The sequence below is a fragment of the Symsagittifera roscoffensis genome, chromosome 5 (genome assembly GCF_963678635.1).
Source record: "Symsagittifera roscoffensis chromosome 5, txSymRosc1.1, whole genome shotgun sequence".
NCBI lineage: Eukaryota > Metazoa > Xenacoelomorpha > Acoela > Convolutidae > Symsagittifera > Symsagittifera roscoffensis.
The window spans coordinates 15,047,192-15,062,558 of record NC_087066.1 but is presented as its reverse complement, the minus strand read 5'-3'; the positions used below and the strand labels follow the sequence as shown (position 1 = coordinate 15,062,558).

Below are 15,367 nucleotides of genomic sequence, written 5' to 3'. Positions count from 1 at the left end.
AAATTTTCCCTTTGTATGATTTTTGGGACCAAGCAAATCTCCCAATTCTTGTTTGATTTTTTGAGAATTCAATGTAATTGGGACTTGTGTCTTTTCTTGAGTACATTTTTGAAGAACAGACTGATCAGATGAAGAGAAATGAGAGAAATGAATTTGAGATTAAACGAAATTGAAAGTAAACAATATGAGTCATTCACTGAACCATAAAAGGAAATAGATCTATGATTGGAATTTTTGAGGGAAATTTCCAAATATGGAATTGTGTAGGTGTTAGTGTTCCTATATAAATCCACAATTTTCAGCAAAAATCATTGTTCCAGATGGCTGCAGCTATGTGTCAAGCTCTTACCAGCTTTTATTCAGAGTATTGTCAAAAATCGCTATTTCCGTTTCCAGTGATTTTTACGAAAAATATATAGTAACCAATAATTTTTGTGTCTCTACCCACAATTCTTACTGTTCTTTGGAAAATTGTAAGTTCCACATACTTCTGATTGGTTCATCTTTCGATCAAATTTTACAACGATTGGGTAATTTTCATTTCACATACCAAATTATCGATTGTCTTTACACTCTGTACAAATACAGATTTTATTCGAATGTTATTTCATCAACTGGCGAAGTTTTCAATCAACTTGACCGAGCTGTTCATCACAATTTGAAATGGAAAGGAGCAGAAAAAATGCCAAGTGTTGCAAAGAAAAGACTGTTACGCAAAAAATTCAAACGTCACTATTTATGTTCTAACCAGCAACTAGCTTCCACACAAACTATTGGTTCAGCTTTTCTAGAAAGAGTTCGTAAAGTACAAAACTGAAAATATGAACATGATTTGTTAAAAATAATAGTATAAATTCGTAAATAATAGTGTAGATTTGTAAATAGTGATCATGTCAATTTTTCAATAAAAAACTTCTGATATTCCATCTATTTTCTCTCATATGTTTACAAAGTTACCATTAATTACCGAAAAAAAAAATCACCGTGGTCAAAAACCTTTGCACAAAAAATTTTCAAACATGTAAGAAAGATCTAATATTTGTTTTGATTTTCAAAAAATTGCAAAAAAAAACATTTCATTTCTTGTAACAAGTTTTAAAAAATGTTTCAATTTTTTTGACATAATGCGAAAATTGTTTCACTTTTTTCGACAAAATGCGAAAAGTGTTTTACTTTTTTCGATAAAATGCGAAAATTGATTCAATTTTTTTGACAAAATGCGAAAAGCGTTTTACTTTTTTCGATAAAATGCGAAAAGTGTTTCAATTTTTTCAACAAAATGCGAAAAGTGTTTTAGTTTTTTCGATAAAATGCGAAAAGTGTTTCAATTTTTTCAACAAAATGCGAGAAGTGTTTTACTTTTTTCGATAAAATGCGAAAAGTCTTTCAATTTTTTCGACAAAATGCGAAAAGTGTTTCAATTTTTTTTACAAAAGGTTAAAAGTGTGTACAATATGCAATATCGATTAGGTAACTTTTTACTTGTGTACAGTTTTTTAGTGTTTTTCCGAATTTTTGTGCAAAAATTAATCAAATTTTTTAACATGTGTGCAAGTTCGGAGCACTTAACTCAGTTCTAATTATTTTTCAATGGTTTACCTTGAACCTCTCATCTATTCTCATAATTAAAATGAAATTGAAGAAATTAAATACAGAAAACGAAGTTAAAACCAAACAATCTTTATTTACAAAAACCTTTAATCAAAGAGCTGTCGAGCAGCAGAAGAGTTCTGGAGGTTCTCTATGGAACGCAGAGCTGGACGAGGTTCCATTGCTGGTGGTTGTTGTGGAACTGGAGGCGTCATTGTTTCTGAGAATCCCTCATCTTCAGCTATTGTGATGGGGTTTTCGACTGATCCTTCCTCCTCCCAAGGAAAGAGGAAGTCGTCGACTGGTTGAGCCACATATCTAGAGTCAGCAGGAATTTCGAAGTAGTTCATTCCCACATGCTCAGACACTTCCTCCATCATTTGCATTGTTCCAAGTTGGTTCTCTGTGATGGGAGCTTGCATCAAATGATGTTCGTTGAAATCCCTTCGCATCGCTTCCACCATGTGCCAGACTTGGATTGGGATATCCAGTCGTGCCAGAAAAACTCCAGAGACTGTTTCTCGCACTTGAATTTGTACTAGATCAGGCGAAATTTCTACAGAGACTTCCGACCACTGTCGTCCAGCAGACGCCTACATTCGTCCAATATACCATCATAGCCATATTAACAACCAATATAGCCAAAAGGCAGACATAAATGGCGTTTCTGAGTTCAAAGAACAGTAGAAATCATCTATATGCTTTAATTTATAAAAGTAATAGCTTTACAGCTGATGAAAAAAAGTCAAGACATTTATATGCGTGGCAATTATTTCTTATTAAAGGCCAAGTCAGATTATTTCCATTTACAAATACTTGGAGCCTTAAACAGTCTCTTCTCAGATCATTTTTTCCGATAGAACTTTCTTGATACAAACTGTTTCAGAAACAAATTCATTGTTGAACTGTCTTTAAAATGGTACCACTCTTGACACCATGTGAGTTCTTTTCAAATCACGAACAGTCACTTGAAGAAGCAGTCTCGCAGAGGCCATAGTTACTAGCTATATTCCTATGAAAGAATGAAGAACACTAATGCAAGTGATAACAGGAGCCGACCTTAGATCGTAGTTCTCCCTGACTTTGAATCTGGCCTGTAGCATCTTGGCACTGACTAGTGATATGACCTGGTTGTACATGTAGGACAGCTGTCTCGCCAACTGGTTCACAGAGTCCTTCATGCCACTCACTCCAACCAATATCAGTGGTGATTCTACATGAGGTTGCTGTTTTGCACTGAGAAGATCATTTTGAGCAATAAATTGAGTACAAGAGTAAAAAAAGAAAGAGTTGAGAGAGGGATAGTTGACGGAAGATAAGTTGAAATTAAGGTATTTAGAGCTGAGAGAGGAGGTAGTTGACGGTAGTTAAGTTGAAAATAAAATGATTTTTAGTTAGGAGTTAGGGGTACCTTCAACTCGAATGTGTGGTTTTAACCAATCAGAATTGATTTTCCTTATTTGGATTGTAGTCGTGTCCAATCAGATTTCAGCTTCCTTTTATGGGATTCTTGGATAAAAGTCGTATCCAATCGGAAACAAAGCTCCATTTTGGATTTTGTCGTTTCCAATCACAAAAACGTTCATTTTTGTTCTAGTTGTCGTATCCAATCAGAAGACGCTTTTAAGGACTTAAATCTTCCAAATAAGTAAAAATATACACAAAAGCAATTGCAAAAATAACTGACCAAAAGTTGTTTGCAGTAAAAATAAGAAATATTGCTGATATAAGTAACAAAAGAAAGAAAATTAATAAAAGTAACATCTCTGCAACTTTTTTCATCAAGTTAATTGAATTTTTTGTATGTAATCAATGAGAAATTGCTGATTTATAAGTAGATAGTCAAGTTCTTTAATTTTTATGTAAATTTGGGACGATAACTCAAAGTTGACGAATTTTTCAAAGCAGACTTCTGGAAATCTGATTCCAAACCGAATCAAGCAGGATTTTGAACTTTGAAAATCTTTAAAGAAATGAAGGAATAAAGAACTTTGCTGAGGTGTTTTTACAAATTTGGGTTTTGGATAGGGGATACAAAGAGTTTTTGATATATTATCGTACGACTTTTTGATCAATTTCAAATTCTCGAGAATAAACAAAATTTCTTTCCTTGTGAGGTGTAATTCAGCAGTAAGTTTAAAACTTTGATACGCAATATGTGAATCAAAAGTAAACTCTTTGATTGAGTAAGTTTCTCTGAAGAGACCTTTACTTAGTCGGATGACTCTGTTTTGTACAATAAAGACGTCCAAAAACTTATGAAAAAATTAAGAGTCAACATCTATTTCATCAATAAGAAAATCAATTGGAATTTTTTCTTTTTTCTTATAAAGTAACTCGAGGAAGCTCAAATGTTTTTTGATAGACATTTTTCAAATAATGATTAAGGTTTTTTAAAACTAATAAACAATTCACTTTTAGAAAATGCTGAACTCTGATTGGTTGATTTCCAACAAACAGTGTTACTAAAAGAATACTCAATTCTGATTGGTTGATTTTCTCTAAATTTCAATGTAAGTAAAAATTATTTGTATTAAATTTTTTGGAATATTTTAAATCTCCCACTTCGATATGTACCAAGTTCTAATCCCTTTATATTGAGACTTAAAAATTCTCCCATTTTTTAGATGCCATCGCTGAATAGAAATGAGAAAGTGAAATGCGAGAATTGTGGTAAAGAGTACAGGAGGGATCATGCAGCTCGACATAGTAAAAATTGCGTGCGAGGAGTTATTTCTTGTTCCGAATGTAGGTATTTCACTTACAATCAACAGGAAATGAATTACCACGTGGCCAAAAAGCATGCTCCATCAACTTCCAAGCAATCAACGGTTTGCTCGTCTTGTGAGCAGGAGTTTCCGAGTTACTACTCTCTCCAAGAACATCGGAGAAAAGAACATGGGGCGAAACAACGGAAACCAAGTGATACGGTGGCAGACTTGAACAAGATTGTGGAGGAGGAAGGGGAAGATGGAGAGAAACTCAAAGAGGAGTTGAGTGCCTGTCAGCATTTCTTGGTGGACACTGAGATGGAGAATGGGAGGCATAAGGTATTTAACTTTCAAATGTCAAAGTTAGATACCAAGATTATCAACGAGAAGCTTGAAGAAGTCTTCAACAAGCTAGATTCCGCTGCAAAAATCAATATTGCTCTTGGATTTGTTCTCCGTAATGTCGAAACGGGAGAATAAAGGTATTACTATGCACACGAAAACAATACTTTGTTCGAAAAATCGCATTTACTGTGTACGAAAGTGGATTTGATTACAATCCAGGGAAAAGTTGAAAAGTTTGATATCGTTGAGCAATGCACCCAAGAACGTCAGAACACAAAGTGGAGGTTCAAGTTGATCACAAATGTTACTATTTTTGCTGCACTACTGAAAAACATCCCAATGGGATGTCCAGACTCTGTGTTGCCTGAACCTTTACTACGACATACGCAAGTAAACTGTCTTTTATCGAACAAAGATAAACAACCATACAAAGATCATCTTTGTATTTTCCGTGCGTTAACAATGTATTTGCATGGTCATAGTAACCTCGATGCTCATACATCTGAGCTGTTTATAGAGTTTATATCAAAATCTGGATACGATCCGAAGATTTTTCGTGGAGTGTCAATCGATGATTTACCTGTTGTAGAGGGAATAGTTGAACGAAACATATTCATTTACGATTTTGATATTCAAGAAGGAGAATATGTTGGAGAATTAGCCAGGCGAAGTATTGGAAAGTTTGAAAAAACGGTGAAATTGCTAAGATTCAACAACCATATTATTCACACGAATGATATTGATTCCTTCTTCAAGTGTTTTCGATGTCCTAGCTGTGACTGTTTCTTCAACAGATCAGACAACTTCAACCGACATCTTCTAACTTGTAAAGATCGAGTGCGACATATTTATCCAAAGAATGTATATACACTTCGAAAAACGCTATTTGAAAAGTTGGATGGTTTCAATATCCCAGTTTCGAAAGATAACACACTATTCAACAACCTAGCCATTTTCGATTTTGAGTCGATATGTGTTCCATCAGTTGAACTGAAAGCTACCCAAACAGCAACTTGGATTGGAAAACACGTTCCAATTTCTGTATCAATATCCTCGAACCTGATAGATGAACCAATTTTTCTTTATAACAAGGATCCGCAAAAGCTTATTATCGATTTTGTAATCAAACTCGAACTTTTGGCTGAAAAAGGTAAGCTCGAAATGAGGACTAAATTTCGAGATGTTGAAAGAGTAGTGAATGAGCGGATGTCAAAAATTTTCCAAGAGTTGAATGAAAGATGTCGAAATCTTTCAACTGAAAACTTTGAATACGAAGATGAATATATAGAAGATACAGAGGAAACTGATATGTCAACTCAGTTTTTGAGAATGCAGAAAAATCAGCTGATTGATTTGAAACAAAATCTGGAGAGGTATGTTAAGACGTTACCTGTATTTGGGTTTAACAGTGGAAGATATGATCTGAACTTGATCAAGGGCTATCTGATTCCCTACTTAATCAATGATAAAGAAACTGAACCTATGGTTATCAGAAAGGCTAACGATTTCATATCCTTCAAGTTTGGAGATATACAGTTTCTCGATATCATGAAATTTTTGGGTGGAGCAACCTCTCTAGACTCCTTTCTTAAAGCTTACAAAGCCAGTGAAACAAAAGGGTTTTTCCCTTATGAGTGGTTTGACAGTCCAGACAAGCTCGAGAGTGAAAAATTACCTCCATACGAAGCCTTTTTCAGTAAACTGAGAAACAACAACCCTCTTGATAAAGACTTTAAGGATTACCAGAACCTGAAGTCAAGTGGACTTGATGAACAGCAAGCACTAAAGAAACTTCAAATTAGGTCAGTACCTGCATCTGGATGGGATAATTACAAATATTTACAGGAGATTTGGCAGAAACATGGAATGACTACATTTAAAGCTTTTTGCAGTGGTACAACAACAAAGATGTTGTTCCAACCCTTGAAGCAATGCAAAAAATGTTTCAGTTTTATCATCAGAAAGAAATTGATATGTTAAAACTTGGATGTACTCTTTCAAATCTGGCAAATGTTTTTCTTCACAAATCAACCAATGAAAAATTCTACCCTTTTTGCGAAAGTGATAGAGATTTGTGCGAGAAAATTAGAGAGGATATGACGGGTGGAACATCAATTGTGTTTACTCGAAAAGCTGTTGTGGATGAAACCTCTATCCGGGATTCATCAAATGTCTGCAAATCAGTTGTTGGAATTGATGCGAGCTAGCTCTATCCCTATTCAAAATGTCAAAACATGCCAACAGGATTGTACACAAGATGGGAGTTTGATTCCGATATGCAAAAATTCAAAGCTAGACATAACTGATCTCGCAATTTTGAGAACATGGTCATGTCTTACTACCAAGAAACCAGACCAGAATGCAGAATTGAGAGCTTCCACACATCTGGAAATTAAAAGAAAATTGACTGTTTCAATGTTGATGGATATTGCAATCACTGCAAAACAGTGTTTGAAGCAATGGGATGCTTTTACCATTTTTGTCCTTGCCAGGAGAGTCGTCCGTCACTTAGTGATGAAGATATTGAGTGAGGAAACAGAAGGAGAGAGATGGATGACTTGAGGCGTGAATGTATTCTCGAAAAAGGATACAAAATTGAAGAGATGTGGGAATGTGAGTGGTGGCAAAATTTCAAAACGAACGAAAAAATAAAGAATCATATCCGATCCAACTTTCCCTACAAAAGACCTCTCTCTACTGATTCTTTATTGGAAAAAATAAGAGATGGATCTCTTTATGGCTATATTCAGTGCGACTTAGTTGTTCCAGACGAACTGAAAGCAAAATTTTCTAATTTTCCTCCAATTTTTAAAAACACTGAAGTTGGGAGAAATGACATTGGGGAATATATGCAAAATTATGCCATTGAAATTGATCTTCTGAAGCATCCCCAGCGTATGCTAATATCTAGTTTCAAACTAGAAAATGGTTCCATCATTACTCCTCTTTTCAATTTCTACATGGAACTTGGCTTACAGTGTACAAAAGTTTACCGCTTTGTACAGTATCTCCCTCGAAAATGCTTCAACAAGTTTGTTCAGTCGGTTATTGATGCTAGAAGGGAAGGAGATGAGAACCCTTTATCCGGTGTTGTTGCAGAGACTATGGAGCTTTTAGGTAATTCATCCTACGGTTACCAGATAATGGACAGATCGAGACATACGATCACAAAGTATTTGAATGATGAGAAAACACACAAAGCAATTAATGAACCTCTCTTCAAACGATTGAACACCGTTCAGAAAGACTTGTACGAGATTGAGTTACTAAAATCAACAATTGAGCACAAAAAACCCATAATAGTCGGATTTTTCATTCTGCAGTATGCAAAGCTGAGAATGCTTGAGCTTTACTACAATTTTTTTGACAAATTTTGTGATGTAAATAAGTTCGAGGAATTAGAAATGGACACGGACTCGCTGTATTTAGCTCTTGCTGAGGAAAATTTGTATGATTGTATTCGTCCGGAGAAAAAAGGCGACTGGGAAAAATTGAGAGAAAAAGATTGCAGAGATTCATTCAGAGCAGATTCAAAAACAAACTTTTTTCCACGAACATGTTGTAGCGTTCACAAGAAGCACGATAAACGAGAGCCTGGTCTGTTCAAAGAAGAATTTAGGTGTACGGAGATGCTATGTTTATGCAGCAAGACTTATTGTTGCTATGACAACAAATCAGACAAAATGAAGTTTAGCAGCAAAGGATTGAATAAAAGAATTCTAGAGGAATCCGGTGATGGACCTATGGAAAAATACAGGAAAGTACTCGACGAAGCAATCAACTTGACTTCAACAAACAGAGGATTTAGAACCATTAATCATATGGTTGCTACATACGAGCAAACAAAGAAGGGATTGAGCTACTTTTACCCTAAAAGACAAGTTCAGGACGACGGAATACACACAAAACCTTTGAACTTGTAAATAACTGATGGTGTAATAGCATTCAATTCAGTATTGATTAAGTAATTGTAAACTTGTGGTTAAATGATTATACGAAGCAGTGATTTATATACTTCATCTTTTGAATATAATTTTTTTTCTTCAAAAAACATGATTTTTTTCTCGAAGTTTCGTTAGGTTTCAATATGGCTTTCAGATAGCTTTCTCGTTGAATCAAACCTATAAAACAATAACCAAAACATCTAAACCGTAGAAGCTAGCTAAGAAACGCAAGTATCGGCAAAATCGAGCTCAAAAACTCGGTTGCCAAAATTTTTTTGAAACTTACCATCTCGTATCTTAATACATTGGGAAACCTATTCCCTATCTTAATACATTGGAAATCTATTCCCTATCTTAATACATAGGTTGGCGACCGGATAGTCTATAGCCTATCTTAATACATGGGGGTCGCCAGCCCCCCCCCCCCCCCCCCCCCTCACTCTCCCTCACTCTTCTACTACTCCCTTTTGTAAAAAAAAATTCTGCGCTGCATGTGAAAACATAAAAAACATCAAAATGGTGCTTTTTGGGTTTTTCGGGGAAAGTTTTAAGATAAATTGCGGTTTTGGAGCGTGTTACTTTTTAGTTGAGCGTACATTTTGGCGCCAACGGCACCTTTACAAAATTTTGATTAAATTTTATGTTCATTGACAAAAATTGATGTTGTAAGAGGGCAAAAAATGAGTTGCCAGGTCCATCACTGAAGTGAAATCTAACACCGCTTGCCCTCAATTCGCTAATTTCTTTCAAAAAATTTCATAATTCTTTCAAAAATTAAAAGAAACTTAAAATGCCTTGAAAATCTCAAAATCTACCTGATACTTGATAACCTTTAAAACTTAATAACCTTCAAAATTTATTATTAGAACTGCTTTTTAATTGATCTGAGTAAAATGGGTTTGCTGCAGGAATTCAGGGTGGCAACGCTTGCTGTTAGCCTCCCACTGATTTTTGAACATAAGCTTAGCTGCCGACCATTTTTTCTTTAGAAGAAACTTTCAACTGTCTTTTGATGTCAGCACAGGAATCTGACAAGAAAAAAAACGATATATACTGTGACTACTTAATATTTTCCATTAACTTAATTACAGAATACTCGAAGCCAAAGAAGTCGGGCGATGTCACGACTTAACTTTGCGAACGACTTATAAAAAAATTCATAAATTCGAACAAAGTTACCGCTTAAAACAGGTGACACAAAGTGTTGAGAGTCGCCGGATACAATCGAATGGTATAAAATCTAGTAAAATCTTTTGAAGCAAACTATTCAAAATTTTGGAAGTATAATTTAACTTTGTTCTTCAGTAAAGATCCAATCTAATTTAAGTTTAACTCACTCAGACTGACAGCTTTTTATATATTAGTTCGTTAAAAGTAATCTATGTTGTCCCATCAGTAAAAATTTCCAATTGGAAAAAAAAATTATCATGGGAAAACCGAAGAGAAAATGATTTTTTGAGCAAAGTGGAAGCTTCTGAAAACATTGCTATTATTCGTATGCTTCAATCTCTTTCGTAGATTAAATTTAGGTGCTGCTGCTTTTAAATGAAATGAGTTTGACAACTTCCGTATTCTACTAACGTCTGACGGCCTTTAATAAATTGGACAACAGGATAATTTTTGAACGAGGAAACATTTCACGTCGTTTCAGATATCGAGACAGTGGAAACCTCCATCCTCATGGCTGCCTCTCAGAATGTGGACTACAGACTACGACCCGGCATGAACAGTAAACTCCCTTTTATTTCTATACTTTATCAGAACAAGAAAAGTTATTGTAAGAAAATGTAATTGGAAAACCACTGTTTTAGTTAGTTTAAAAGTATTCCACAGAGAACAAAGTAATTAACTTGTTGTTGTTTAGAGCGTACTCTTGACGTGGATGTTTCCATTTGGGTGTACAATATTGGACCCATCTCAGAAACAAATATGGTAAGAGATCATTATTTCATGCACTTTTGTTTTGAACCTTCCTTGGTGTTGTTCTATTCACTAAACTAATAAAAACTGACTTGAAGCGTGTAATGAAGGTAATTATCAATCATGATGACGGAGGATGGTTATAATAAAACATTTTCAAAAACATCGAGTATGACGCAATTTTTATGCCTAATAAGAGAACTTTATTTAAACTCGATTACGGCTATAAATGGTGCAACCTACTCTTTCGAGCTACACCTTCTCTTGTTTTACAAACCAAAATGCCGTTCTACTGTCAGGCAAACTCAAAAATTTTCAATTGTTTTGATCAGTCGTATACAGAGTGAATACGTAGAATTAATTGTTCCGACCATTTGAAAAATGTGGACTAACTTTGTGCTCGGGTGTCGTTTAGTTTTTTTTCCATGCAAAGTTAGGTTTCATTACTAAAATCATCGGACTTGGTCGAGTTATATTTCATTTTAAAGCACTTTCAATCGAACTGCAAAAAAAAAATTTCTGCAAAAAAGTTAGAGAACAAAAGTTTGAAAAGTTCTTAAGTTTTATTTACAATTTCTGGTATTCATTTAAAAAAAAACTGTTTTGCAATTAGCCTATTTGACTATGAATGTCGAAGGTTTTTGTTTTTTGCCTAGTTTTTGTTTTTTGATTCAGATATTTTGTATCACACCACACAGAAATTGATTTTTTTGCTAGGCTATGGTCGGAACATTCAGTCGGAATGGTTCATCCAATCAGGATGGCCAACATTCATCACCGCATAGCTACTAAGCTGTTGCATATTCAGCGAGCTTTGCGTTTTCAATTTAACAAAACTGTTGGTATCAGAGGGAAACTTTTAAGGCTCCGACATGGGTTGGAACAAAGCTTTCTAAAAAAAAATAGTTTTTCCAACCGCAATATGAAAACACGTTATCATAAGTCCAATCAATTTGCCTCAATTCATTTTCCAATCAGTTCTGAGACCGGATTGAAAGACTGCTTTTGCCATTATATCGCGCATGAATTGTCTCTAAATTAGCCAGATTGATTAAAAAAATAATTTTATAATAACAAAAATTAACAAAAATTGACAGAACAAGAAATTAAAAGAAAATTAGAACTGCTCTAATCAGGGCAAAGCCCTAAGTTTTTTACCGCATTTTAAGATCTATGGAGCAGTAATTGCCTTAAAAATTTACAAAAGTCTTAGTCCCATTTATTTACGAAAAACAACTACAGGTAGAAATTTTTTTCAAATTGGGGCTCAAGACGAGAAAATTTTCAATGAAAGTCAAATCATGTAGACCAAACAGACCAAATAGCATGCCTCAAGTCAATCTGGAACAATTTCAAAAGATGGCTTAAACTTCCGCTTACGCGTTAATAGCGTGAAATATATAGCTCGTTGATTGTCTCAAAATTACCGAATAGCAATTTTTTAGGCCCCCTATATTTACGAAAAATAAATACAGGTAGAAATTTTTTATCAATTTGGGGCTCAGGACGGTAAAATTTTTTGACTTATAACAAAACTCTCAAAAATTGGTAGTTAAAATTTCGAAGTTTCCATTGAGAAAAGTCTATTTTGAGCACAAATTTTTTGTCACTTTCTTCAAAAGTCGATAAATAAACATTTTAGTTGTGAGATCAGGACGTTGATACCTTTCAGATGGTACAGAAAATCTTTGAAATTTGACTTATTCCTTTTTTGTTTTTTTCAGTCCAACTTTCGAAGAAAGTGTTGGAATAATTGAGCTCGGGTGTTTTTTTACAGAAAAATTTGACTTTCTAAATTTTGACGTGGTTCTTTAAAATCAATCAACAAATTTTGATGTATTTAGCTCAGCATCGAAAAAATTTTCATTTTAAATCAATTTTCCTAATGAAAAACTTATAGGGGTTTGAAGATTGTCAGTTTGGCCTATTGGTGACAGTTAACTTGTCATATTTTTTGCTGTTGACGTGTAACTGAGTAACTGAAGATTTAATTCGCCTTGGAAATAGTTCAAAATTCAATGGAGGCATGCTACTTGGCGTATTTTATATGCGGAACACACTACTAACTTCTACAGTAAACTAAACACTACATCATCGACCCCAGAAGACATTCGGAAAATTCACGGCTTCGCCCTGATATGAGCAGTCTTGTTTGACTTACTGAACAGAACAATGAAAAAAGAGCTATATTCTTGCAAGATTCTTGTATTATTCGCACTTCCTTGAGGCAAGTACACCCAGGATATTACTTACGAATAACGCAGCAAGTCAATTAGCGTGACAAAATTTGTACGAAAATTAGCGAAGCTGAAGGCGCGAGGAACGTTAGTTGCGCTCCAAAACTTTGCTGATCAAGGCCCTATCTTGGCTTGTGCTATTGTCATCGAGTGAGGCAACCATTTTCTAGCACAGAATGTTCCGACCATTATCTTTGAAAAATTACGAAAAGGATTTTTTTAATTAGCGTATTTCTTTTGGGCGGTGTAACAAAAAAACCTGACGCAAATCCAGAATTTAAGCATTTTGACAGTTATAGTCATATAGGCAATTTGGACAGCATTTTTTGTAGAAACAAGACTAAAAAAACAAATAATTTTCAAAAAATTTTTTGGAGGTTTTTAATTCCCAAAATGGCACTTAAAAACTCCAGAAACTAATTTTACTTGCGTAAAACTAATTTTGCAGGGCTTAGATTATGCATAAATAAGCTATTGTAAGACTGCTTGCTCGCTTTATTCGCTCTCGAATAAAAGAAATTTAAGCCAGTTTTTCTCGATGTTGGATTCTTTTTTGAAAATTTATTTTTGTTCAATGTCGCTTGAATCAGGATTGAAACTGCTTCTATTTGGTCTATCGCTCGACCCATTCCGATGATTATTTGTGGTACCTGACATTTTTGATTGGAAAACAAATAACTAAAACACACCCGAATACAAATTCCACCCTATATTTCAAAAGCTTGGAACATTAACTAAGAAACGGTCTTAATCATGGCCGCAGCAGCGTTTCTTTGTGAACAATTTAACAGTCTGCATGTTGGTGCTTTCTTTCAAAAACAAATAGTCTGAAATTTGATCACAAATTTGATCAAAAAAAAAGTTGACAAGTTAATGCGTTTGCTTTGATAATTAAATCGTTTTACTATAAAACCCTTCAATATGATATTTATTCAAAGAAAACGGCTGATTTTTAGGGGCAAAAAAGCTCGCATATTAAAAAGAAAGATTGGATTTCAAAAAAAAAAATTTTCCAAGTGTCGAGAAAAACTGGTCTCCTCTTTTTTGTTTTTCCGACAAAATCATATATGAATTACACGGAGAAGAAATTAAGCAGCGCCAAAATTTACCAAATGAAAAACAACAGATTGAATTTTTTTTAATTTTGGAAGTTTGTTTTGAGGTTTTAATAATTTTCTCTGGACCATTTGATCTTTTTAACTTGAAAATCTGTGATTTGAACATTTTGTGCTGCTTACACTGCGATGGCGACGTTTTTGTATGCTACGATTGGCCCAACTAATTAGGCCTTCGGCAGCAATAACTGTCAGTCACAACCTTCCAAAAAGTTCACAAAACTTGACGTTTTATCAAAAATTTAGCCTGCAATTTCTGCTGTCATTTGCAAACATTTAAGATTTTATAGTAAGCATGAAAACAAATTTCGAAGTTCGTGAGTAAAAAAACATGATTCTCGAATGGCACAAAAGTTTTTGATTTAAGAACTTCCGCATTGACTTCTACTTCACCCAGTCGTGGGTGGACGAGAGACTGGACTTCCGGCGCTTCGTGTGCAACCAGACCAACGTCACTTTCACGATCACGCGGGAACAGCCGCTGTGGACTCCGGACACCTACTTCCCCAATGCACTGGAGGCGGAGACCCACTCCGTCACCCAGGAGAACAGGGCTGTCTGGCTTAGGAGCGACGGGAGGGTCACCACAAGCACAAGGTATTACAAAGATACTAAAATGCCCCCCCCCCTTTGATTTTCGCTGATATTCGATATACGACAGCCATTTAAAATGACTTCTGATATTGTAAATTGTTTAAAAAAATGTCCAGTGTGAACAAGTTGACAAGTAACAATTTTGACGTTGTAAACAACTTTATGTTGTAGTTTTATGAAGAAGAGGAAAACTAGAAAAGACTCTTAACCGTACATGAGTTTTTACCATCAGTTTTGGTTTATAGGCATATATGCTGCAATGATGATACTGGAACCTGATCTAAACTACATTTTATGATTGGATAAATTAGATATTTTACCAATGTAAAGTATTTAATATTAACCAATCATGATCCATCTAACTAACAACCCACTTATTTGTAAGTGCTGAAGTTACTTGTAATTTCAGCACCAGAGAGATTTGAATTTAACTTAGAAATTAGTTGGACTCTCCCGAGCACTTCAGCAGCCGCAATAAACCAGTATACCCTAGATCTATTGAGCCTAGCAGAGACTAGTTAAACAACCTGAGACTAGATAGTATAAGAGTAAGATTAGGATCGGTATTAGACTAAGAAGTTGCACGAATCTATCCGGCCGAAAATAAGATAGCGTGACGAGCAGACGGTGTACCCTATCCGAAATTACTCTATGAGTTAACCAACTCGGTCATAACTCATCTGGTGCGACCATAAGTCTCGAACAAGACCTTAATAGCTTAGAATTAACCAAAATAGATTAGAAATTAGACAAAAACATTTACAAAATGTTATACGACAATAATTTAATCGAAATGTCTCTACGACTCAATAGATCAGAGCCAATATTCCGAACCATAACAGAACTACCCGGAATTGGAAGAAGACCTCGAACCAGAGACGACATACGACAAAGTAGAAACTTGCCATATA

General features: G+C 34.8%; 1 protein-coding gene across 1 annotated transcript in view; it reads left to right on the top strand.

Moving 5' to 3' along the window:
• LOC134846618 (gamma-aminobutyric acid receptor subunit alpha-5-like) overlaps nt 1-14,735 on the top strand; it is a 117,862-nt gene extending 103,127 nt beyond the window's left edge. The window contains exons 4-7 of the mRNA XM_063864003.1: nt 10,242-10,319; nt 10,455-10,522; nt 14,230-14,459; nt 14,702-14,735. Coding sequence (XP_063720073.1) covers nt 10,242-10,319; nt 10,455-10,522; nt 14,230-14,459; nt 14,702-14,735 — 410 coding nt within the window. The remainder of the gene's footprint in view (nt 1-10,241; nt 10,320-10,454; nt 10,523-14,229; nt 14,460-14,701) is intronic.
• Nucleotides 14,736-15,367: the final 632 nt, after the last annotated feature.